This window comes from Thermobia domestica, chromosome 1 (assembly GCF_964235325.1).
Source record: "Thermobia domestica chromosome 1, izTheDome1.hap1.1, whole genome shotgun sequence".
NCBI classification, from domain to species: Eukaryota; Metazoa; Arthropoda; class Insecta; order Zygentoma; family Lepismatidae; genus Thermobia; species Thermobia domestica.
In genome coordinates, this window is record NC_137454.1 from 373080571 (window position 1) to 373107174 (window position 26604).

At 36.5% G+C, this 26604-nt stretch overlaps 1 protein-coding gene across 1 annotated transcript in view; it reads right to left on the reverse strand.

Annotated features, from left to right (window-relative positions):
- Positions 1–3827: 3827 nt before the first annotated feature.
- Positions 3828–26604, reverse strand: part of LOC145664426 (metabotropic glutamate receptor 1-like) — a 469806-nt gene continuing 447029 nt past the window's right edge. The window contains exons 8-10 of the mRNA XM_081731111.1: positions 17081–17996; positions 7360–7487; positions 3828–4346 (exon numbers count right to left, since the gene is read on the reverse strand). Coding sequence (XP_081587237.1) covers positions 3892–4346; positions 7360–7487; positions 17081–17996 — 1499 coding nt within the window. The 3' untranslated portion in view covers positions 3828–3891. The remainder of the gene's footprint in view (positions 4347–7359; positions 7488–17080; positions 17997–26604) is intronic.

Sequence of the window (26604 nt, forward strand, 5' to 3'; positions counted from 1 at the left end):
AATGCAAAATTAAGCATGATTTTAACCTATAGAGTGCAAGGGCTACAGGTCCCAAATCTGTCCATAACATTGCTGCTCAACGAGATATTTCTACACAATGATAACAAATGCTATAAGCATATACTACTTCTAAGTAGTAAATACGTAGGGAATAAATCATTAAAAAGTATTTATATAGAAATAAATAAACGCGGAATAGTGTTTCAGTAAATATCTAAATGTTTTTACTCATTGGCTCATGGAAAGTTGTCAATACTCAATTGGCATCATACATAATTGATTACCTTTTTTACCGATATTTTTTAAAAATAACAATATATTTAACTATTATATACTCCACATAATTTTCACGGAGACTCTCAATAACAAAACGTCTAAACTGTCACAAGGAGCAGAAATGATACAGAATTTCAGAAGAGAAGCAAAAGTTCGCAATCATACTCTTTGCTGACAATACCTCGAATGAAGTAAGTCTTTTACTTTTAAAAATGTAATAAAAACAATTAACATACCATTTTTAAAGATCAGTCAAATGCTGTGCTCCGTAAAAGATCAAGGAAGATTAGATACCCCCCCAGGTATTTACTCAATTTCATATGAGTATGGACTAACGTACATTGGACGAAAGGGATGTACAATTAAGACCAGTTGTAAGGAGCATATAAGATATATATATATACGATTAAATTAATTAAAGAAGTCAGCATTAACACAACATGCAATAGATGAAAATCATAAAATTTTGTATGAAAATGCATTGGACTTATGAATATAAAAAGGTTATTAAGAGAATCAATAGAAATAAAATTACATGATAGCATATTAAATACAAAAAGGTTTGAAATTAAGTGAAATTTGGAATAACTTAATAACCATGAAAAACGGAAGTAATAATATTAAGAAAACGATTAATATAAATTTTAATCAAACTGTATCTTGTAACACTATTTCATTGTTAAATATTGAAATATAAAATTACAATAATATAAGAAGAGTTTAAGCGTTCTTGATGTTAGTAAAATTGTAAATTTTGAAAAAAAATTGTAAAATGTTTCCAATAATATTGTTCTCATAGTCTATGTTTCTACACATATATTGTTAAATTGTCTTGCATTGTTAAATTTGTCTAAATACTTGTGTTGAGTTCCTTTTCCTAGTATAAACAATTCTGTAATCTCTTGAATTCTAATCAAATAATAAAAATAGAATTACAAAAAATCTAAACAATAACAATAAAAGAACAATTAACAATATAAAAATTAAAATTATATTGATCACAATAATTGTACAAGTTCACGAATTAGTACAATTCTGAAGATAAACGCAGCCAGTACGTTTGAAGCATCAGTGAAACAAAATAAGCAGAGATGGAATATCAAAAGTATTTTTTATGAATTGTTTAGTTAACAACATTACATTTTTAAAGCCTGTTTAAAGTTTACTCGAAATAAAGTTTCCGTTATTTTATATTCTCCAAAATAACTATAATGCGTGGGATCCAAATTGACGTATGACTGAGCGCTACTCTAATATCTAACCTTTTGCAACAACAATGTAAAAGTTAGCTTCGATCGAAAATTTTGTACACATGACAAACTTCTTGTCTGATACAATGACTGAGTATTGTAGAAAATATTTCTTTAGTGGATGTATTGGTGGAAAAAACTATAATTTTAAATTTACTTGATCGACGTTTACAGCTGTGACGAGATTTGTTATTATATAACTGTTGTTTCGTTATGAAAGTTAATTAGTATAAATATAAAACTTTTCTAAATCTTTTAAAACTTTTTAAAAATCTTTACCAGCGTCATACACGTAACTCACGTGTTTAAAATGTTACAAACAACAAGAACAATACAGTGTACTATGAAAGTATTCCGAAACTTTGTAATACAACGCCTATGCTGTCATGCAACCACCATCACGCTAAAGAATGTATGGTTGCCTATGTGAAAATAACTGCGACAGTGTTAAAGAATTAGGTGATTGAACGGAAGAACGCGGAAATAGGAGCAGTATCACGCTCTTCTTGTACTACCTTTGTAGTTAGTAACACCCCAGTTCGCATTCTGAACGCAAACTACTAAGGTATTAAAGGTATTATTCATTAACGATCAACAAAACTTTTCATTTCCTAAGAACAATGATTTAACATAGATACTACAGCCGTCTCAAAATCCTTTGTTCCAGATAGCTATGCTGTAATTTTTAGAGTACACGTTGTCTTATAAGGATATCACAAATATTTAAGTAACTGACACTAAAAAGTTATATTACTTTTTATTTTTAGGTGTGAGGAAAACTTTACGTGGTATAGTCAATACCAGATTTACGTATAAGCTAAACAAGCTATAGCTTAGGGCCCCACTCTCTTGGGGGCCCCAAAATCTAAAGAAAAAGCTGGATATATCAATTTCCAAAGTATAAGAAAATCAATAAATAAAATAAAATTTACATATACGTAGTAACAGTGCTTCCTGTTGTGTAGGCTTCTTTGATGTAAGTAATGAGGCCCTTCTGCTACTCTGGCCCTTAAATTATCACCAGTTTCTTCATTTCTGTATATAGGGTACCTATGTTTATCTGGACACATAAAGGACTCCATTACCTCCAACAGCTTAGGGCCCCACTAAACCTAAATCCGATTCTGGGTATAGTTGACATTTATACCAAGTAATGAACAACGTATTATATTTTCTGTAATCTTTCATAAATAGAATGTGGGTACATGAATTTTGATTTAACCGCTAGAGCCTTTCTATTTCAAGTGTGCCCTCGGAAAATATGTGAAACATACTTTGGCCCCATCCCCGCCGCCTTCTTACGGAGGAAACCTTTCCTGTGCTTTGGGGAAAGAAGTGAATGACGTCGGCTGTGTTGCCAATTTGTCATTCAGTCGTTTGGTCTTGGTGAGTGAAGATCGTAGGCTATTTAGAATGCCTAACAAGAGAGTGCACAGCGAAGCTTATGGAATAATTTAATGTGGCAACCATGTCTGCATCCTATTATTGAAGGCTCTCGGCCAGAGAAACTTGTTCTTCCTCTTTCGAGAGAGGTACGGGGAAAACATACATTGACAGCAGCGCCAGCGGAGGCACAGTTGAAATAGAAAGAATCTACCATTTTAACAATTGACTCCAAAATCTGATGGAGTTGAAGTAGCACCAGGCATGTGTTAAAATTTAACACAACTAGGGTAGCACAGAGCCGTCATGTTGAATTAACAACTTTTTTTTTTTTTTTTTTTTTTTTTTTTTACCGTGATGAACTACTGAAGGTCAGAATCATTGGGTAAGTGCTTTTCGGGAAGAACATACCAGATGAACTTCTGAGGTGCGTTTCACAGGCTGTTTAGCAATACCGCGCCGCGCGTTCATTGGTTTATGTCACACGTCAACTTGGCTGCCGCGCAGTGTATCAGCAATATTAAGACCAGGAGAACAAAACAGCATAAAAAATAGGAGGTACCCTGAAATAGATTGGTACAAATTTTGATCGGATTACTTTCAGCAATTAAATATGGCACCATATCATGATGACTACATATTTTGCAGCTGAAAAATACGTAGATTCCTCCCCCCAATTGTGTTTCATAGTGTTTTTTGTACTCTTAACATTTTTTTTTTAAATTTCAATGTGTTTTGACAAAATGTGAAACAACACTAATTTCACTTTGTATAAATGTTCACAAGGTGGGCAGTAACATACATTGCTGAAACAGTCAATTCTTTTAACGACAATTTAAATATTGTTGAATGACATCCTAAATTTAACGAGCTTTGAAATCAGAGTAAATACTATAATAAATATCTTACTATATTTTTAAAAAAGTTAAAGCACATAAAATATTTTTTACAAAAGAATGAAGAACAAGTTAAAAACTTTTGGTCAAATGGGGCTAGCAGACAATGAACAGCTGATGTCGCTATCATCTGGTGGTGGTGTTTTCGTGTTCAAGTCGGACCAAGGCGATTCACATGTCGATGAACCTCCTCCAGTGTCCTGTCCCCTTGAAGGTTGTTGTGCGGGAGACACAAATGACGTATTATTATTCGCCGCAAGAGGCAAAATGTTATGATTCTGCGTTATGTGTAATGGGTCTAAACTACCGAGGCTAATCGTGATTTGTTTAAATTGACAACTATCTTCATCGCTTTGGTCACTCGCACTCTCCTCTATGATATGTGCAGCTTGTTGCAATAGCGCTCGAGGACTAAGCTCCAGCCATCGAGTTGGATTGTTCTGCGTAAGTCTTTCGAGTTTCGGAAGCAAATATTGTAAGAGTTCATCGCCTGTTTGGCATGACAATGTCCTTTGTTCCACATGCTTTTGACTCCGAGGTCCTGAAAGAATACAAAGAAACAGTAACTCAGATTGAAAGAAGCAATTGTAACTAAAGTTAGGAAAGACAGTACAATTTAAAAACCAAGAGTCAATATTTGCCATTAAAAACACTGCCTTTGTCTCAGTGTTCTACCGAAAGGCAAGTGCTATCCCATTTACCCTAAAGGGACCCATAGACGATCCACGGTTTGGGCAAACATCATGTTTGTGCAAACACATTTGTTTGTGCAAACATTCGGCCATACACGGTTCAACTGTTTGCACAAACTTCAGTTCAAATTTGAGTTTGATTGCGTAAACATGTCCACTGAAGCAGATAGTTTAGCGATAGTAATTGCTTGTGCTTTGGAAGCGGAAAGACCCACGAAACCAAAAAGGAAAAAGAAGGTGTGGATGAAAGAGTGGTTCAAGAAACGGTCTAGTTTAGTCATCAAAATTTAAGAGCCAAGCTTGAGATAACTTCGACTGTGGACTTATTTACGAATGGATTCAACTACATTTGGTGAAATACTGGAAATGGTTACATGTCTTATTCGAAAACAGGGCACAAATATGAGGTATGCGATATCTCCCGATCAGAGGTTGTTGCTACTTTGCGTTATTTTGTGTGCGGAAACACGTACGAGGACTTAAAATATGAAACAGCCATTGCGCCCCAGATGTTTGGACAAAATATTATAAAAACATATGAGGCCGATTTCTTCAGATTCCTGTTTCTATAATCTTCACTCTTTACCTTCCACAGTTCAGGTTAATTTCGATAAAGTTCAATAAATTCTCGCCAGAATTCTTGAATCCTATTCATTGACGTCACAGCACAAGAAGCAAGCGTTTGTACGATAGGTCTTCTACTCGGAAATAAACCTCGTGTTTCCACAAACATGCCCATACTCGGGATGGGCAAAACCGGTTTTTATAAAAACCGAAAACCGGTTTCTATAAAAACCGAAACCCGAAAAACCGACATTTCGGTTTTCTCCAAAACCGGTTAGGTTTTTCACCGAAACCGGTTCGGTTTTCACCGAAACTGGTTTCCGTGAAAACTTTTCGAAAACACATAAGACTATCTTTGTGGAAATGGATTCGGTTTCCGGAGAACAACGAAACACCATTCTGGTCAGAAATAGAACAAATTTTGAAAAAAAACGGAATCGGTTTTGAAGAAAACCGAAACCGGATCAGGTGAAAAACCGAACCGGTTTTGGAGAAAACAAATAACCGGTTTCGGAGAAAACCGAACCGGTTTTGAAGAAAACCGAAACCGGTTTCGGTGAAAAACCGTAAACCGAAAAAAAACGGTTTTTGTGCCCACCACTTGCCCATACACGGTCCACGTGATTGAACAAACATCATGTTCGTGTAAATAATTTTCGAATGAGTTTGATGTAAAAAAAATGTTTGCACAAACGTTTGCGCAAACGGTTCATACAGCACCGTACACGGTCAAACTGTTTGCACAAACAGCCTTGTTTGCACAAACCGTGGATCGTGTATGAATCCTATAACTTAGCTAGATGGAGCCAGGAGTTAGAACAGGAGTGGGGCAACAATTTCTTGTTCCCGTGGTTTAATCCTTTTAAAATCATCTGACCAACATGTGGTTGCAATAAAGTGTCGTCACCCTGGTGTTTGGGTGCCCTTAATTACATTGTAAGTATTGTGGAATCAATCACACACATGATTCTACATTGTAAACAATTACGATTACATTTACTGACCGATTACCCTCGATTCTGGCTGCCAACTGATTACTCTAAAATTTACGGTATTAGTATAAAATGTATGGTTATAGGCCATAAAAAGGCCGTATTTATGCTCTATTACCATTACTTTACCAGTAATACTGTAAATTTTAGGGTAATCGGTTGACAGCTTGAATTAAGGGTAATCGGTCAGTAAATGTGACCGTAATTGTTTACAGTGAACGAGCTACAATTTATATACCTAGATATGGAAGCATACTCTTTCTTTCTCTGTTCCTATCGTTTTTCCCTCTCTCTCAAAAGCCATATTTGCTTTTAAAATTATTGTCCACGGTTCGAACACCTATATCTTCATAACAAGTAATCATAATTCGATTCTAAACTTAACAAATATATAACCTATGATGTCTAGAATTTTTCGTGCAAGTGATCAATAGGAGTGCCCAAATAAAAGAAAAACTTTTAAAAGGCAAATTTCGGGAAAAAACCGAATTTATAGATTGTTATACATGTGCGTGGCATCATTCAAAACCTGCGTAATTTTGAAAACAATAATGTACGAACCAGAAATCTACGCTAATAACCGTACAAGCAGGAGGTTCTTAAGTACTTTTTATTTAAAAAGTCTCAATTAATTTTGAAAAGCGTTTCTATTGTCGAACGTCCTAACCATAGCTACATCAATAGAATGTAGTAAAATTTAGCATAGCACTGACAGAAAAGATAGAAAACTTTTGTGCAATAGATGATATAGTAGATAGCGTAGAAGAAAAGTGGTAAAAAGTTAAGCGGATTCTGCTGGATACACTAAATAACAACATTGGCAAGGTGGAAGCAGTGACGTAACTAAAGCGGGGAAAAAGGGGCGCCGGGTTGGGGGCGCAAAATTCGGCAAATATTTGTTTTCACTATGGTGGAAAGAGTACCAAGGAAACCGTTAGCAACTGAAGCGATACTTAAGATGGAGGAATACGGAAGAGCGAAAACCACGGACATTAAAAACGGCTAAAGAGAAAAGTATGAAAGTCAAAATGAGATAAGGAAATGTCAGAGATGCATCGAATGAAGCATTCTGCCTGTCTACAGGGCTTTTATAATGCTCTGGGGACTTGTTCGAATATTTTAAGTGGTAGGCAAACATTTTATAATCTGACACATCATTAAAAAGATCTAGAAGAAACAAATAACTTTTGTGCTGAAAAGCAGTTCGGGGTACCATTTGCGAATTGGGTACCATTTAACTCTGAGTTCTTACATAATAAGAAAATAGCAATTACAATTACATAATGAGGTAATATTACAATATTACCTGTGAGATCTGTATCATTGATTTTCCAGTTGCCACTATGCTGTATATATCTACTTTTGTCTTCCGAGTAATTTTTCTCCAGTATTTTTCGAGGTCCCATTGGAGTAGAATTTCGGAAAGCCATTCCGCTGTAAGAAGTTGTAAAGAAAATATGCTGTATCAAGAATTGTAATCAAAATATTAGTAATATTACACAAACAAGTAGTAAAACTATCTATATAACTAGAAATATAAATATACTACGTTAATTATCAGTAGTTTATGAAGGTTATGAATTTGTACAGGGTGGTCAGAAAGTCCCTTTATACCTGCACTTATTTCGTCTCTGCATTAATAATACTTACAATTATGTGTCCAAAATGTTCGTATGTGCATCTCCATTATCCATGCACAGCTTGATATGCCTCCATGTCCTCGTGCTAATCGTTCGTTAGTTTATTGATGGCCATTGGCCGGAATGTACACTAGCCTAAATCCCTTTTCATGCTGCATTGTGTTCCTTGCAATTTCAAGTTTTGCAGAACGCTTTCTGGTCGACTTGTGGGGTGAACGTATCACGGACGAATTACCTTCTGCACACAATTTTCTTTCTGGGTGATGAACGATCAGAACGAGAGTCATCCAAAATACTTCCCAGGCGAAAAGCTTTCTTCTCTCACGTGATCAAAGTCTGATGACTTTGCTGGTTCCTTAGATTTCGAACCGTTCACGAAATCTATCCATCACTTACGGCTTACTTTCGTTGTGCTTTCGTTCATGGACCCACACACTTGCCACTAAGCGCTCCTTCAAAGTAGAGTCATGGTGTCTGCCATTGTTGTTCACCACACAAGGATGGGCGAGACAATGAACTAATCAACGCATAGACTTTATTCTCCTCACTCCGCGGACAGTTACACGGCAATCACGTGCAAATTCACATTAGGTGCACTGTACCCATATCCATGATCAGAGCGGGAGGTTCAAATCTTCTTAACATCTTACATTGTTACACGCATTTAGTTCTAGTATAAAGGGATTTTCTGGCCACCCTGAATATAATATTGAGTTTTAATCATAGTTAACTTTCTAGTTGATAATAATTTTAGTAAAGGATAGCTTTACCCAAAAGTCAGGATCAATCATAGCTCTTAGCGCTGTAAGATGGATAATCATCTATAGAGTTTGTTATGTCAACAACTGAGACCAATTCTTTCAGCACTTATTTCTGTAACTTCAAAGAGATCTGGAGATTTTATAATTACAGCCCGACAATACAGAATAATGTACCGGTACTCGAAATGACCCCTTTACTTCAAAACTATTAAGAAAAGCGATTGAGGAGTTTGTTTCTAAAAGACGTCGTAACTATCTCTTTTTTATATGAACTTTTCAATGGTTTCTGAATCTTTCGGATGAGCTCTGTCGGAATATGCAAACGGGAACGGATCTTCTACATCTTGTTTCTTGTTCGTCACGCGCATGTTATACGTTATCTATACCATTCGTCATCCGGATATAATTCGTTATCTGTCACCCGTATATTATCCGTATGCGAATAGACCCGTCATCCCAATGTAATCCGTTATCTGTATATCCATCACCGGATCATTATCCTTTGTCCGGATATTATCCGTTATCTAGATGTTTTCCGTTATCGGATATTACCCATTATCCGGATGTTATCCGTCATCCGAATATTATCTGTCTGGATACTATCTGTTATCTATCATTCGGAAATTATCCGTTATTCACATATCCGTCGTTCTAATATTATCTGTCATCCGGACATTATCTTTGATCCGTCATGGGTATGTTATCCGTTACCCGGATATTATCCGGATTATCCGTTTGTTCAAAACGGATAATTAGTTACCTGGATATATCCGTTATCCGGATACCTTGGCCATCCTTAGTAGAAATCCCAATGTAAAGTTAGTTGTTTTAACCAAAAGGGAACGTATCCACCTCGTTTTCTAATTCTACTGTAAAATTAGTAGTTGTTGAAATAATCCTTTTTGAAAATAAGCTCCTCCATTGTAAAGATGGTTAGCCACTTTTTTCAGCGAGTACCACATTACACTCTTGTTCATTAATACGGCCATTTCTTGCACAGAGGGGTACCGGATAACGAAAGTGTCGGTTTACTAAGAGTACCAGTAACAATTCCAGCTTTAATTTCTTGGGGAGGGAGGGGCAACTAAATATTTGAGGGCTAGGGTTTTTTTAATACCGAAAAAACTTGTTTTATGTTGCTTGATCTACACTAGAAGATAACAAACTGGGGGAGAAAGTACAGACGTAGCCATCAGGACACACGTCTCCCTAGCCCCGCTCAGGTGTCGTCACTATAGACAACATTTAAAATTCTTGTACTTACATGTCTTTATTTAAGTGTCCCTGCAAGTTCAATTTAATGCGCATTGAACAGCATAGATGTAGTCACGAATGTCATATAACCCTACTGGTAGAGCCAGTAGCGTATTCCAAATTTGGCAAGGGTAGAAGGAGGTTCAAGCATCTAAGTTCTTATTGTTTTAGGGCATGTGCAATTCTTGTATACCCATGTTCATATGGTGAATTTCTTTTTTCTTTTTAACATCTTATTCAAAGCCCGGGAAACCCTCCCTTTCACACGCCACTGTATATAGTGACACAAATGATAAACAAATACATTAAAATTTTGAATTCTGTACCTAGTATGGACGTTTTAAAATATGTTCTCCAAATTGTAAATGGTACCCAGTATGGATGTTTTAAAATAACGTAGGACCCAAAGCACGTGAGCTGCGGAAGGGAATTGAACCCGGGTCTCGCACGCCAAAGACACACATGCTAACCGCTTAGCCACGAGGGAGCTCATATTATTGAAATGAAATGAAATTAGTAGTTTTACGTCCCACTTCTATGCTCATTAGGCTAAAGGAGACGGATGGACTTACGAAAGTGAATGAGTAGGAAATAATTGGTGGTAGAAAATGTGGGAGAAAATAGGAGAATTTCGAAAAACCCATGACACGATGCTGTCTACCACAAACTCGTGTAGCAGGGAATCCAATCATGCACCTCTCCCATAAGAGGTGAGCGCTCTACCGTTGAGTCCTCGTGACCCGGAATTACTACTACTACTACTACTATTATTATTACTACTTCTACTAGTAGTAATAGAAGAAGAAGTACTGTTTTTGGTGAAGAGCAGATAGGAGTCTGGAAAGAATTTAAAATATTCTTAGGGTAAACCAAGGTTTCTCAACCTGGGGGTCGCGAAGATAAGCGTAAGAGACAATTAGAATCTAATACCGGAAAATATTTTTAAATATTATTTTGAATTTTGTTCTGATAGATATACTTTTATTTTTATACATACTGTTAAGAACAACAAAAAATAGGTCTACTAAACGTTTTCAACAGGTGCAGAGTTGTTTAAAAATCAATGTAAATGAAAGAGGTACGATATGAAACTAATGAGAACTGCATATTGAAATACCAGAAAAATACAAATGCAACAAAACCTGCATATTGAAATACAATTAAAATTGAAAGCTACCCCATGCCGAAAGCGTCGGTGGTCCACCGATGGGCAACTAGAGATATCTCGCCAAAAATTGGCGGCCCCGCAGCGACAATCCGCGGTGGATCCACGAAAATTATACCACCAACGGCCCACCAACAGTAGAGACACGACAAAACGCCAATGAACAACAAAATTACTCTTCTAAAATATGTTAAATCTTCTTCTTGCGTAATTTGTGACATTAAGGAGAGTCTAAAAAAAACACTTAAAGAAGTAATAAAAAAAAACGTGCTCCGGGGTGGGCGCGACCCACCAACCTTTGGATTACTAAGCGCGTGCTCTTCCGACTTGGCCACGAAGGCAATGAAGAGAAGGTCGCTTGTACAGGCATACATCATTGAGGTAATTTTAATTGAGCTAATCAGAGTGCTCCTATAACCGTGTATATTTGACGATAACCGTTTGTGATTAGATAAAATCCGTTCGCCATATAATTTTATAACAAATTGACGCGCGTTTCTTTACTTTATTTCATGTTTCTCCCATATTCATTTTCAAATGATCGGCTACGGTTGTCATCTAAATTCCTACAATTATACGCACTCATCACATTTTTTTTCACTTCATGATGTAGAGGCAGGGGTTACTCTTGACCCCCGTAGCTCACTTTAGGAACAATTTGTCAGGAAAAATAATATATAATAATAACCGCCTGCACATGACTGGCGATAGTTCGTGTTGGTCCCTTCGCGATTCTCTGCGACGAATCGAAGGAGCGCGGACCAAAATGAAGTCTTCGCTGCTACACGGTGGTAACTTCAATACCCCGACTCGAGATATCTCTTTCGACTCGACGAAACCCTGCCGCCAGTGGGAACTAGCGGCAGTCCTTCAGTGCGTCACTATAGCAACGATCGACATTTACCGGCAAGTGGGCCACTAGGCGTTGGCGACGTTTAAGGCATGGGGTAATGAGATACCTAAGCATTGTGTGATTTCACTGGTGCGGCAATGCCCGGTTCAATCTTCGTGACGCACATTATCAAGTCATTTAAAATACTCAATAACTTCTTTTAACAACTGTCCAAGTTTTTAAAATCAAGATTAGAAATCACGTTATTTTTTTATCATATGACCAAAAATTAAGAGAGTTATGAAGTTTTAAAATTTTTAAACGGCCTCAATTTTGAAACAGTATTACGGATCGGATTCGATATTTGTAATATGAATGAACAGACCAACTTTGGCTTTAATCCATTCTCTTTTAGGAAAGTTACTCTATCCACTAAATACAAGAAATGGATTCTACTATTATACAAATAGATGGATCCGCAATAGGTATATTAAAAATTACCACACAAGCTTATTACAAACCAGAAATTATAAGGAGGTCGCTGGCAAGTGGATGTGATAAAATGGTAGTCGTGACAGGAATTAGGTTTAGAACCATTGGGTTAAACGAAGTAAATTAGCAGTTATAGATATCATTCAGTAGCGATCAGATATACAATATATTAAGTAGAGACTTCTGAAACTAAATTTAATGTTTCTGAATAGGCCTATTAGATGAAGAACATCACTGCAAAGAGCAGAAACAGAGAATGCCAGAGAGCGAGAGAGAGATAGTTTCTGCCAACAAAAGGGGAAAACTTGGCTACAGCTGAGGGCGAAAACTCAATCGAAGACCTCGGAACTAATTAGGGAAGAGTCCATCTTCTGTGAGGAAGCAGAGACAAGACAAGAAGTCTTGGCAGTTTCCGAATTCTTGTCTTTAGGAGATAATGTGACCTTCGCGAAAGAAGTCCCCCAAGGGCTGCAGTGGTCATTATTCCTGTGAATGGCTTTAGGAGAAGGATAAAGTCTGTCTTACTCGCAAGAAAATTGGTTATTTGCTAGACCTTTTGGCTATTAGAAAATGAGCTTCTACTTCATGTCTTCGCAGGTAGCCTTAGAGAAAATTCTCATTGAAGCCTGTGTTTGCCCTCTGTTCAATTTCCGTACCATTATCTACTCTGTTTGAACAAATACCATGTAAAGTAAATATGGAATCAAGCTTTGTCTTATTTCCTATAAGGCATTTTATTATTATTATTATTATTATTATTATTATTATTATTATTATTATTATTATTTGTTTTTGACGGTTTACACAATAAATTGAGTAAATTAATACCTCGAATGATAAGACTATTTATTTTAGGAATTACTCCCACAATTGACCATCTCATATTCAAAGTGTGTGCGAAGATATTGCGTTGAAAAAGACCTGCTGACACTCATCCTCATCAAAAACGAAGAAAGATATAATTACAAACAGTGATTATTATTATTATTATTATTATTATTATTATTATTATTATTATTATTATTATTATTATTAATAATAATAATAATAATAATAATAATAATATATTGATCACAACATTTTCGGACACCTGTATGCATTCTGTGATGTAATTTAATTTATATGTCCATAAAAAGGATTCCAAATAAAATCAGAGATCAAGGTAAAATAAACTCCATCAAAGACAGTACAGAGGATCACGCAATCCTATATATGAGACATGTTATATGAATAGCCACTTCCTACATATCCTGTTATTATAGGCAACCAATATTTATTTGCTGCTGTGTAGGTTGCATAGAATCTAGGGGAAATGTAGATTTTAAATGGAATATGAATAACCACCGTTAACCGTGAAGATGCTAACGGATTGACTAGATTAACCCTCCATAGCCCGCGTGGTCAATTGTAACATCAAGGCACGCGCGCGGAGTTTCACTTCACAATATTTATTTATCTTATTTTAATGTGTATTTCTTTTTGAAGCGATATTATCTAAATTTGTTTCATATTTTCTTTGCAATGTTTTTGACAATTGACCACGTATATTTTACAGCACAAACTAAATTAACAGGTCTAAGAAAACTAAAATTTCTCTATCTGCGGAGTATGACTCCGTGGAGCGTGCTACAGCGGGTTAACGAATTCGGACAAGATAAATGCAATAAGAAAATATACTAATCGTGGTATTATACGCAACAAACATTTCTTTGCTACTCTACAGGTTGCATAGCAGCTAGGAAACGTTATAGATTTTTAACGGAATATACAGGGTGTTTCAAAACAACACCGACAACGTTTGGGAAGTGATTCCTGACACCAAGATAAGACAAAAAGTATAGCCCAATCTGAGTGCACAAATGCTTCTTTTCGGAGTTATAGGCCGCCGAAAGTATGAAAAAATTAACTTTAAAGGTTCATAGCTCGAAAGCTATGGGACCTACCGTAGTCGGGTCAAGACTTTACTTAGGAACTAGTATGTGCTCTATCCAAATATTCATGTTTTAGAATCCTGTGGTACTTCTGCAACAATTTTTATAGAGGTACTAAGTGAGTACTTCAAATTATATACCCGTAGCCAAACTCTCTTTATAAAAATGGTTGCGTGAATACCACAGGTTATTTAAACATGTATTTTTGGATAGGACATATATTAGTTTCTAAGTGAAATCTTGACCCGACTACGGTAGGTCCCGTAGTTTTGCAGCTATGGATATTTAAAGTTCATTTTTTCATATTTTCGGTAGTCTATAACTCTGGAAGGAAGCATTTGTGCACCCAGATTAGTTTATAATTTTTGTCTTATCTTGGTGTCAGGAATCACCTCCCAAAATTGTCGGTGTTGTTTTGAAACACCCTGTATATAGATGACAACCGTTACCCGTGAAGATGTGAACGAATTGACTCCATTAACGAATTCGTCTGAGATAAATACAATAAGAAACTATTCTTATTCTTATATTACAAGCAGCAAACATTTCTTAAGTACTGTGCAGGTTGCCTAGTAGCCAGGGAAGGTTATGGATTTTTAACGGAATGTGGATAGTTCCCGTTACCTATGTAGATGTTAACGGATTAACTCTATTAACGAACTCGTCCGAGATAAATACAATAAGAAACTATTCTTATTCTTATATTACAAGCAGCAAACATTTCTTAAGTACTGTGCAGGTTGCCTAGTAGCCAGGGACGTTATGGATTTTCAACGGGATGTGGATAGTTCCCGTTACCTATGAAGATGTTAACGGATTGACTCTATTAACGAACTCGTCCGAGATAAATACAATAAGAAACTATTCTTATTCTTATATTACAAGCAACCAACATTTCTTAAGTACTGTGCAGGATGCCTACTAGCCAGGGGACGTTATGGATTTTTTAACGGAATTTGGATAGTGACCGTTACCTATGAAGATGTTAACGGATTGACTCTATTAACGAACTTGAACGGAATAATTGCTCGAGCATGAGCCAAAAAACATGAGACAAAAATTCGCTTTCGTTTGGACTAACGTACGGACGAACGAATTAACAGTACAATCTTCTAAGTGGCACTGTGTGATCCTAAGAAGTTGCGTTTCAAAGTCTCAAATTACTGTAAACTTCCAATCTATATAAATTCAATAGCGAAGCAGGAAGTAGCATATCTATTACTTCTGGTTGCAACATAGAGAATGATATGAAATTAAGTATGTTCTTCGAATCCTGAATTCGTACCAAAATCAATTTTTCCTCTATCTCTTATTACAATTATTACAAAATAGAAATCAATGAAACCGGAAGTTGTACTAGTTTCTACTACTTCCGGTTTCAGAAGAAGAATAAGAACTGAAATAAAATCTTATAATACTGAATCCATCATCTTAAAAATATTTTGCCATCTCCAATTGCCACTTTCGCTCTATGGGTTGAGTTGATTTTGAGTTTAACGTCCGTTTCAGTAGCGAGGCTATATGAGACGGGACCTACTGATTAACGTGGAATCCGAATCATGAGCTTCCGCCGGGAATTGAACCCGGGACTCCCACGCCAAAGACGCGTACGCTAATCGCTCAGCCACGAAGGATCTCCTTCGCTCTATGGGAATCATTATTCGAACAAAAGAAGTGGTAGTAGGTTTATACTAGTTCTTGTTGCAATAGAAAAACAAAGTCTTAAATGGAACGAATTCTTTCGGCACTGATTCCTTGCAGTTTTTCACTATGATAATCAATGTTGACACTCGAAATTTTAGATTTCTACTACTTCCGGTTTGAATAAAGCAAAAATCGAGATGAAGCTTATTTTTGTGATGCTTCATCCACAACAAAAAACAATTCTTATTATCTCTTACTGTTCTTGCTTTAAAGAGATCATTATTGAAACTGGAAATGTAAGTGGCTATATACTACTTCCGCTTTTAGTAATGAGATAAGGGTATATAAGGAATATATTCTTGGCACGCTGGATAGATTCCAAGAAAGTTTCTCGCCATTTGTTACAGTCTTTGCTCTATGATAATCAACGTTAAAATCCGAAATGGTGGATTTCTAACACTTCCGGTATAAATAGAAGGTTAATGGAGAGTGGGAACCTATTCTTAGGGATCTCGATCGATTCCAAGAAACAACCTATGGCTATTTCTTAGTCTAATATCTGTCGACAAGCAGAAGAACAGACTGACAGATTCTATTATACTTCCAGTATTATGCATACCACAGTATGGATGTTTAAAATGACATAAGGAACTCTTCCCAAAAAATAGAATACCTGATAAAAATATTTTAGATTGCATACGGGAAAGGGTAGCTTTCAATGTTGCAAAATTCATTCAGTCAGTTCAGGAGTTCCACAAGGATCTCATTGGGGTCCTGTGTTTTTGATAATATATGTGAATAATCTTAAGTTTTATTTTCAGACAGTTTTAGAGATTTCATTCAAACGTTCTTAATACAACATGAAAGTAGCTGAGAAGACACATGATACGTTACGTCTGGCTGCTTTTCACCTAATAGTTTATAATTTTCATTTGTATTTGTTTCATTATATCATAATTGATTAGGTATAATATAAGGTATCGCATAAAGAATGGAACTTTTGGAATGCTCGTCATTTCTCTTCTAGTAAGTTGGTAGCACTGAACATTTGTAATAAGTTTTCACTATGACAACATGCTGTTACGTCATAAAGCGCTCCATTTCTACCTGTACAGAAAACAGATGACGAGCATGCGCCATTCGACACTCCGTCACTACTAACCACAAAGACAACAGATGAAAATCGTGTATCGTTCAGTGCTGCCAACTTACTAAAACAAAAATGGCAGGCATTCCAAAAGTTACGTTCATTATCGGGCACCCTGTATAACCGTTGAATGAATTTTGTAAACTAAAAGTAAAACTTACCATGGCGATTCGGCAGCACTGTAGTCACTGGTTGAATTTGAGCTCTTACTGGCCACTCTCCTTCCGATGTGGCATCGTATTGTTTTCGAAGTGGTAAAAAATGATCGATTGTTCCTCTCCGGTCGAAGGAGAATGATGTAAAGTTTAGGAAAAAAGAGGAAGACTAGAGTCACCATGGCACTTAACGTCACACACATACACATTGTGATGATTTTGGAATCACTACCGAAATAGATCGGCACAAATGCAATCCATATAACACAGGTTGTGTACATTGCAAATCCAATGAATTTTGCCTCGTTAAAATTCTCTGGAACGTTCCGAGTCTTTAAAGCATAGAGGGTGCATAAAGCTATAAGAAGAAAGTCAAACGCCAGTGGCGCCACTACTCCTTGTGGTGTTGTGTTGCATATGAGCATAACTCTTCTCAACGTCGGGTATTCGAATTTAGAGTCCGGGGGCTCAGCGATAAGCATTCCTGTAATAACACCAACTTCAACTGTAATCAATGAACACGTTATGAGAACCTGGGCAGTTGCAGACATGAAAAGTGGTTTGCGAGTTGGAAATCGTTTTTTGGAACCCGCCAAAATTCTCGCAATACGATTAGTCTTGGTAACGAGTGCTGCGTAGATCATGGCGAAACTTAGTCCTGGAAGCACACGCGTTAACATGCACGTCACTTTGGAAGGTCGAGCTAGTATCGGAAGCGTTGATGTGTGGCTCATGCACATTCCAGCAAGGATTAGGTAGCTCAGTTCTCGTGTGGAAGACTTCACGACTGGCGTATCATTGTACTTTATGAACACCGCTGCTGTTGCTACGGTTGCAGCAAGGCCTAAACACGCAAAGAACATAGCAACGATGGCTTGTGTATCACTCCATTGAACGTATTCCACTGGTATGGGATAGCATGCTGTAAGAGATAAACACATATTTTAGTTATATCCAGTACACCTAAGCATAACAAATACAGTATATCTGTAAGAGGACCAAAACGAACACATGCATCTTATCAATTATACAAGCGTTATAAAGGTACATAACCTTGAGATAATATGGAATAATACGTGGAACATGTAAAAAAAAAAAAAAAAAAAAAAAAAAAAAGACCGATACTTGAAAAAAAAAGAAAAAGAATGATAGGAGAAGAATTTATGATTGATATACCAGTATATACCTTAGCTGTTTTTCGATGTAGTTACCATCAAACTCCATACATTCCCATCGACATCTTTGAATTATCTCAACAGTAGAAGCAGCTGTGGGCGTTGTCATGGATCAGAAGAATTCCGAGCGTAGCATTACTCTGCCGATTTTGGGTGGGACATCACAGATTATTCCGTGTTATTTGCTGTAATTGTTCGTCTTGGTTCCAAGAATTCCACAAGAATCATACCTTTTTACTCCTGAAACACGGTTACTATGATTTTGTGAACTGGTATTTGTTTGAAATTCTTGGCTTTAGGAGAACCAGACTGCTGCCATTGCATTGACTGCTGCTTCGACTCCCCATTGGCATTCGATATCCAGATTTCATTCACCGCCACTATATGAGAAAAGAGGTTATCCTCATCCTCCCTCCAATGGGCTAAGTAAATACCGTGCAGCTGTCATTCTTTCCTTTTTGTAAGCGTCTGTGTGCATTTCTGGCACCCACCCCGCACTCAGTTTCTGATAACCAAGCTTGTCAGTCACAATTCCATGCACTGTTTTTGCGAGTTCAGTTGTTGTGAACTGACAACTGGATAGCACTGTCTTTTTAACGCGCTTCACCCACCAGATCGTCTGTATGAACACTAGACCTTCCACTACACTGATCGTCATGAACATTTGAACACCATTCCCAAAACTCTCTACACCATTGCTTGCCCTTCCCCTCACTCATTACTGCCAGTTCGTAAATGACACACAATTCCCGATGGATGCCAGCTGCATTCTGTTCTTTGGCGTTCAGAAATTATATGACAGATTTCACTTCACATTTGGCGGGATTTTGTATTACAGTAGCCATTTCACCTTATTGCTACTCGCACGTACAGAACTCTAATCTGATGATTCTTTTTATATCTGAAGAGAATCTATACGGAGCTGAATATTTGTCACATCACATGTTTTTTTTTCTTTTTCTCCTATGAGGCCGCGATAATTCGGTGGTAGAGCGCTCACCGGTCTCTGGTTTCATCCCAGCTCCCGTGGACTTTGTGGTGGACAAATACCGTCTGCATGGGTTTCCTCAGGGTTATCCCGTTTTCTCCCAAGTACTATCACCCATCTCATCATTCCTGGCTCCCTTAACCTCAATGCATAACCGTGGGACGTTAAACTTTAAAAAAATCCTATATATATATTTAATCATCGATTCAGCAAGATAGAAATAGCAAAATGGAAGTAATAGAAAAATGTAATCGTGAAATTATTATAAAATAAAGATATAATAAAATAATGAAATAATATTGCATTGACAATCTTAGAGTAGTCATCTTAAATATTAATACAGAGCATTGTTCCCTACTATCAACTTTTTAATATTACCAGGCAAAATTGACTTTCATAGTCTCATTCCACGAAAATAATAATCCTTAACAGATTACAAGATTGTCCAACAGTGTTGAAATATCAGAATGATGTAAAATGTAGCCAAACGAACACCGTAGGTTTATAATAGAATTGGGGAAAATAGCTATCGAATATATGCAAATGATCTTGAATCCATATTCAAAAATTTATAGGGAAATTATAGCTTGTGAGATCACATTCTAATCGGTGCTGTCATTTGGGAAGGGCAGAGTGGGTTAATTGGCCCCTGAATTTGAGAAACACATATTGGTTAATAGATTGTGTACATACATAGCCCTACTAATGAAAAAAAAAAAGCGAAACTCCTATGTCGGCGGGCAATCTTCCTCCCTCCGCCCCCAAGCAAAATCTGAATTGGCGCTACTGATTCTAACAGAATTTTTTTCCCGAGCTGAATGCTGTGTTTATGAGGATGAGATGACTTAAACCAGCGTTTCCCAACTGGTGTGCCGCGAGTGGGCCGCTGGTGTGCCGCGAGGAAATTGAAACAAAATTATTAATTCTATAGCAATCAAATTGCAAGACATACGGAAAAATGTATATTTGTAATTCACATTACTATGAACCTCTACTATTAATCTACAATTTTAAGTTTCATACTGAGTTACTTTTCTGTACACTTTTAATGTTGAAAAAAAGTATTTGTTATCATTGTTATGACCATTATTGCTTCTTTATTGTTGCAGACAATTTCGTAACTTAACGTTTTAAAATATCACTCAATCCTTTCGACAAAGCAAACATACATACAAATCACCTACATTTGTGTTTTAAAAGTAAAAGAGATTTGTTTGTTCGTTCATTATTTAGTGATCTTCCTTTTTTGTGAAAGGTTGGATACAGTTTTCGAAAAAGGAATTGTATTTTTAGAAACCTGAGTCATACATTTCATTGCAATTGTTGTCAACTTTTAAATTAGAATGGAAAATAAGCATAATGATTTACCACTGGGGAAAACCAGTGATCGAGCTTGCTTCTCTGTGAGATCAGTAATCACAGAGAAAAAATAACACTGTATTTTATATTTACAAATAATAATAATAATAATAATAATATCTATATGAGTGTGCCACAAGAATTCAAGTTACACCTGTAGTATGCCGCAAGTTGAAAAAGGTTGGGAAACGCTGACTTAAACTATGGTTCTCATTTAAAAGTTTTCAAGATGGTGACCTTCATCATCATATGTCCTATAACATTTTCTTCCATCAGTATTAGCTTTGTTCATCATTCAACTTTTTTCTGGTGATTCCACTATTTTGGACTACACTGTAAATTGAAGTTACGCTTAAATTAAGTAAAGATTGAGAACATAAGTTGTTCTACATTTGAACTGAATCTATGTAAGGGTAAGTTTCATTTGACTTCACTATAACATTCTACAGTTAAACTAGAACGAAATACTAACGAACATATTGCCAACCTAACATTGATAAATTACAGTGATATGCTGTAACACAATGAATATGGTTGTTACCAAAACAAACTATGACTGCTCGCTATTATTGTTGTTTGTTATACAGGGCTGTTATGAAGCCCTTGCTATAAAACAAATGCTTACTGCTTTTCTTTTAAAATTAATGATATTGCAGTGAAATACATTTTATATTGTGAGATGATCTGTAAATTTTTAGTTGACAACACTATCACAATAATGAGATTGACAACACTGATGACAACAAAAGTCATGAAAATGACGACGGTACAAGAGAAAGCACAGTGCTGTGTGTGTTGGAGATGCAGAACTGAAATCAGGCGTGTTGGTGCAGCAAAACCTCTGACAAGTGTACAAAACGTACCTTCTAATCAGGGGCGCCGGAAGAAAAGTTTCTAGGGAGGGGCCCATCTTCATGGTTGCTATACTATGTCTGGCATTTATGGTATTTAATGTACATGGTTTGCTATATTACGTATATATTTTCGTGAGCGAGGGGGGCCCGGGCCCCACCTGCCCTACCCTTCGGGCGCCCATGGTCCTAATGTCAGCAGTATAAGGAGTTGGCATAGCACGTTTCTAGCTGCTGGGAGTTTTTGTGATATGCAAAGAAGTGGTTCGGCGACAGTGAGCCCAAACACGGTACGAAGGGTTACCAACAGCCTGGAGAGAAGTCCAAGAAAATCGATTCTGTGGTGGTCGCTAGAGTTGGGAATCCCTCAGACAACACAAGATAATGCGTAAACATTTCAAAGCCAAACCGTACAAGATTAAATTAGTGTATGAACTGACACAACAACGTTAAGACACGAGATTGGAGTTGTGTGAACTCATGCTGAAATGATGATGGTAGGGAACTTCTGAAGTTACTCATGTTCTCAGATGAGCCAACGTTCCATGTTTCAGGGAGGGTAAACAAACACAACCGCCTTGTTTGGAAACTGAAAACCCTCGTGAATGTGAAACGCACGAAAGAGACAACCCGAAAGTGAACCATCTCATAGGATCCTTTTTCTTCGACTAAATCATTGTAACAGGGGATCTTTAATGTTTATAAATTTCCTGATGCCCAAATTGGTTAGGTTGGGAATCAAGGATCGCATCCACTACCAGCAACACGGAGCCCCCATCCCCCCTACATTTTGCACAAGTCGTCAGGAACTACCTTGACCGTGAGCTACCTGGCAGGTGGATTGGGCGCAGAGGCCATACCATTGGTTCCCAGGTCCCACGATTTTACATATTGTGATTTTTGGTTATGGGGTCATGTTAAGACACAGGTTTTATGCGGAAAAACCAAAGGACTTGCAGAACCTGAAAGCTGAGATTAGTGAAGTGATCCATGACATTTCTGACGATGGCAAACTGAATAGCATTCACGGATTTCGCTGGAGGTTCCAGGAATGTATGGATGTCAACGTAGCCCAACTGAATTGAATTGAATTGAATTTCTCTTTATTACAGCAGGCGAGGTTCAGCCGGAGGCTGCTCTTCCACCTAACCCTTGTCATCATTACAAAGAAAAGAAAGGAAAAAAATAAAGACACAAATAAGATACAAGATATAAATAACAACATAACATGATACATTCAATAATACTAAAGATAAACAAAATACTCAGTAAATGTAAATAAAAAAAAATATACTCATACTGCTAGTCCAATTTCATACCAATTTCAGTCCAATTTCAAACTGTAGTAAACCTTTCATGTGTGCCAATGCTTTGTCTCTGATCTCTAAATAATAATTTAAATAATTTAAATGAATTATACGGTTTGTCAGTGATTGACTTTGGTAGGGAGTTCCAGATTCTTACTGCCGAAATTGAAAATGCCTTCTCTGTTATTTTTAAAGAATGCCGGGGCATATTCAGTTTATTACTTCCTCGGGTATTGTAACGGTGAATTTCTGGTCTACATGTTAATTTATGATGCAAGTAAGGTGGTGCTTTATGTGAATTTATTTTGTATAGTAAACAGCAGTATCGGAGGTATCGTCTGCGGACATGGTTACGATATTGTTTTCATTAAGTACCGGCAGAATATGCTGAGACTTTCTGTAATTGAGAGAGAAGCGTATAGAGTAATTCTGTATTTTCTGAATTGCCCTAGTATTTTGAGTGGAGAGAGAGCTACCATATATTGAATCGCAGTAATCGAACAGAGGCAAAATGAGAGTGTTAACAAGATATAGTCTTGTTTCTTGCGACAAATAGCATTTTAATTTATACAGCTGTCGTAAGATGAGCTTAGCTTTAATACACTGTTCAGAAATGTGTTTATTCCAGCTAAGCCCTTGGTCTATTATTAAGTCTAGATCTTTTACAAAGGGAGAAAATGGAATATTGGAATTCACTACAGTTACTTTTAGGTCATCAGGATTGATTTTGCTCAACTGATATGATGTTCCCAATACAGTGAAAACACATTTTAATGGATTAAGTAAAAGACCATTCTTAAGGCACCAGTTGCTAACAGCTAAAGGATCCGTATTAAGTAACTCTATTGTGTCCATAATATTTTCAGGCGTACTACTGATGAAGATCTGTGTATCATCCGCATAGAAGTGAACTGATGAATGTTTTATGACTGTAGAAAGATCTGCTGAAAAGAGTGAAAATAATAGGGGACCTCATATTGAACCTTGCGGAACTCCTGCCTTTATCAGGGATGGGGTAGATACCTGAGTCTTTTCTCGTCTTAGTATTACTTGTTGCTGTCTACAAGAGAGATAGCTGTGGAACCATTTAATAACTGATTCCGAGAAGTTGTAATATTTCATTTTGGCCAGTAGGAGTTTTGATTCAGATCAAAAACCTTCGAAAGATCCAACAAGGCCAAAACTGTTACCATTGAATTTTCTATTGAATTCAAAATTGAATCTGTAATTTCTAAAAGGGCTGTGGTTGTGCTATGTTTTTTTTTTTACGGAAGCCGGATTGAGTAACAGGCAATATTTCATTTTTATTGATATAAGTTGTTAATTGCTGAAATGCTACCTTTTCTAATACTTTGGAGATAATTGGAAGTATACTGATGGGACGAAATTCATCAAGCGACTGTACAACTATCTTCTTGGGCAGTGGAACCACCTTTGTTCGCTTCCACAGTTCTGGAAAACAACATTGAGTTAATGAGTAATTTACTATGTGAGTAAGTGGAGTTAAACGGAACAGACAGTCGAAGCATTTTTCCTGTTATTCCATCAAACGCACATGTGTTGGACTTAATACTGTGTATTGTAGTTTTAACTTCTGTTTCGTTTACAGTGTGAAACTTAAACGTTTCAATATTGCTATTTAGTGTACGCGATGAAAGCCAATGCGTTTGTTGATCAAGTACTTCAGTGCTTGTCTCAGACATTTTATAGACACTTGTGAAATGTGAATTTATAGCTTCAACGTCATTTACATCATCTGGAAGAATCAAGCATGAATCGCTTTTACCTACACGAAGATCACGCAAAGTTTTCCATATGTTACGTGCATCATTAGTAGATCTCATACAATCAGAAAAATACGCAGTCTTTCCTTGTCGCACAACAGTAGTTGTGAAGTTGCGCAAACGTCTGTAATAGTCCCAATGCAACTGATTCTTCGTTCTTTTATATTTTCTGTAAGCACGGTCACGCAACTTCATTAAAAGTTTTGTGTTACTTGAAATAAAGGGAAGAGTGTTCTTAGATAGCCTTTTCGTTTTGAGCGGTGCATGGTTATCAAAAATATCGAGTACAGAGTTTTGTAAAAATTCAACTTTATTATCTATTGTCTCCATTTGAATAATCTTATCCCAGTTGTAATTTTGTGCATCATGATAAAACGATTCGGTATTAAATGAAACGTAAGTACGATGCTGAATTACTCTACTGGGAGTTTTGGATATTGTATGAAGCTTGAGAGTGACGTGAATTACGCTGTGGTCTGATGTTCCAATGGGTGGACTAACTCCAAACGAGTGTATCTGTTCCGTGTTGTCAGTAATAATTAAATCTAGCAAAGATTCGGTAGTTTCAGTGACTCTCGTGGGTTCATTTATTAACTGTGTGAAACCTAATATGTTATTAATAGATTTCAAGTAAATGGTTTCTTGTTTATCTGGACAGAGTTGATCGCAATTGAAATCACCAATAACAAATATTTGGTCGACTTGTGGATATAGTTCCAATACGGCATCTTCGATCGCTGACAATTCCCTATATGGTATGCTGGGAGATCTATATACAGCAGTAATACCAATTGACAAGTGGTTCACATTAACAACAAGATTTAAAATTTCTATATCTTGATAAATATCGTTAGATTGAAAGTCAATAACTTTCATTTTAATATGTTTTAAATAGTAAATCAGCATGCCTCCACCCCTCTTTTTGTCACTGCGAATGACTAAATATCCTGGAATTTCAATTTGCCTTGTACTTATGGAATCGTCCAACCATGTTTCCGATATAATCAAAATGGAACATTTTGTGGAGACAGCGAGTAGCCGTACTTCGTCAATTTTAGGAAAAAGAGAACGGACATTTGCATGTATAATCTTAAAATTTGACGAAGCAGGAGATTGAGTAAGGATCTGAAACCCCACATTGTTTATGTTTGTACTACCCATATTCAAATACAAAGGTTATAACTAAAATGTATGTAAAAAAACACCATTAAAGCAGTAATTGAGCCCTGGCGAAACTGAAAGGCTACACTGACACACATGATATGATGACTGCCTTTACAACCGATAAACATAAAATAAAATACCATAGAACATAGATGACTGAACTTACAGTAAAGAAGAAATAACAGTATGGGAAAAACTCGCCTTATAAATGCAGTTCTAATATAGGCATTTTTGTATTTATCACTTAACGCACACTTAATAAAACCGTGCTTAAAATTTAGCATTTTCATCGTGTTGTTAAGTTGTTAACTTTATCGTGTCCAGTTGAGATTTGTAACGTGATGAGTAAGTAACTTACAACATTGATACAAGTACCCTTGTAAAAGTTCAACTTCTACATCCACTAATATATTGTAAATTTGTCAATTCACGACACACAGATAACAAAAGAGCAACTAGAGGTGTGCCAACTAGAGGTGTGGCAATGATTGTGGTGGTGTATCTATGAATGATGATACAAAATGTAAGTTTTAATAAAGATCTTAATATTTATTTCACTGCAATATCATTATCTTTTTTTTTTTTTAAAAAAAAAAGGATACAAGCATTTGTTTTATAGCAAGAACTTTAGAACAGCTCTGTACTATTAAAATCAATTACTTTAATATCAACTATATTCCTTATGTTACGCAACGTAATAGAACACGATGCTGGAATTAGTAGATGACATGTGATCGAAGGAAACTAGGGTAAGTGATCACGTGAGGTTGAAGACAGGTCTATCAGGAAGAATCATAAGGTTGAAATATTAAGAAACAGAAAATATTGTTAACATTACTTTTCCCTTTGACAGTTACTTATCAGTGGCGGATCTAGGCCGGAGTCGGGGGGCCTAGGACCCC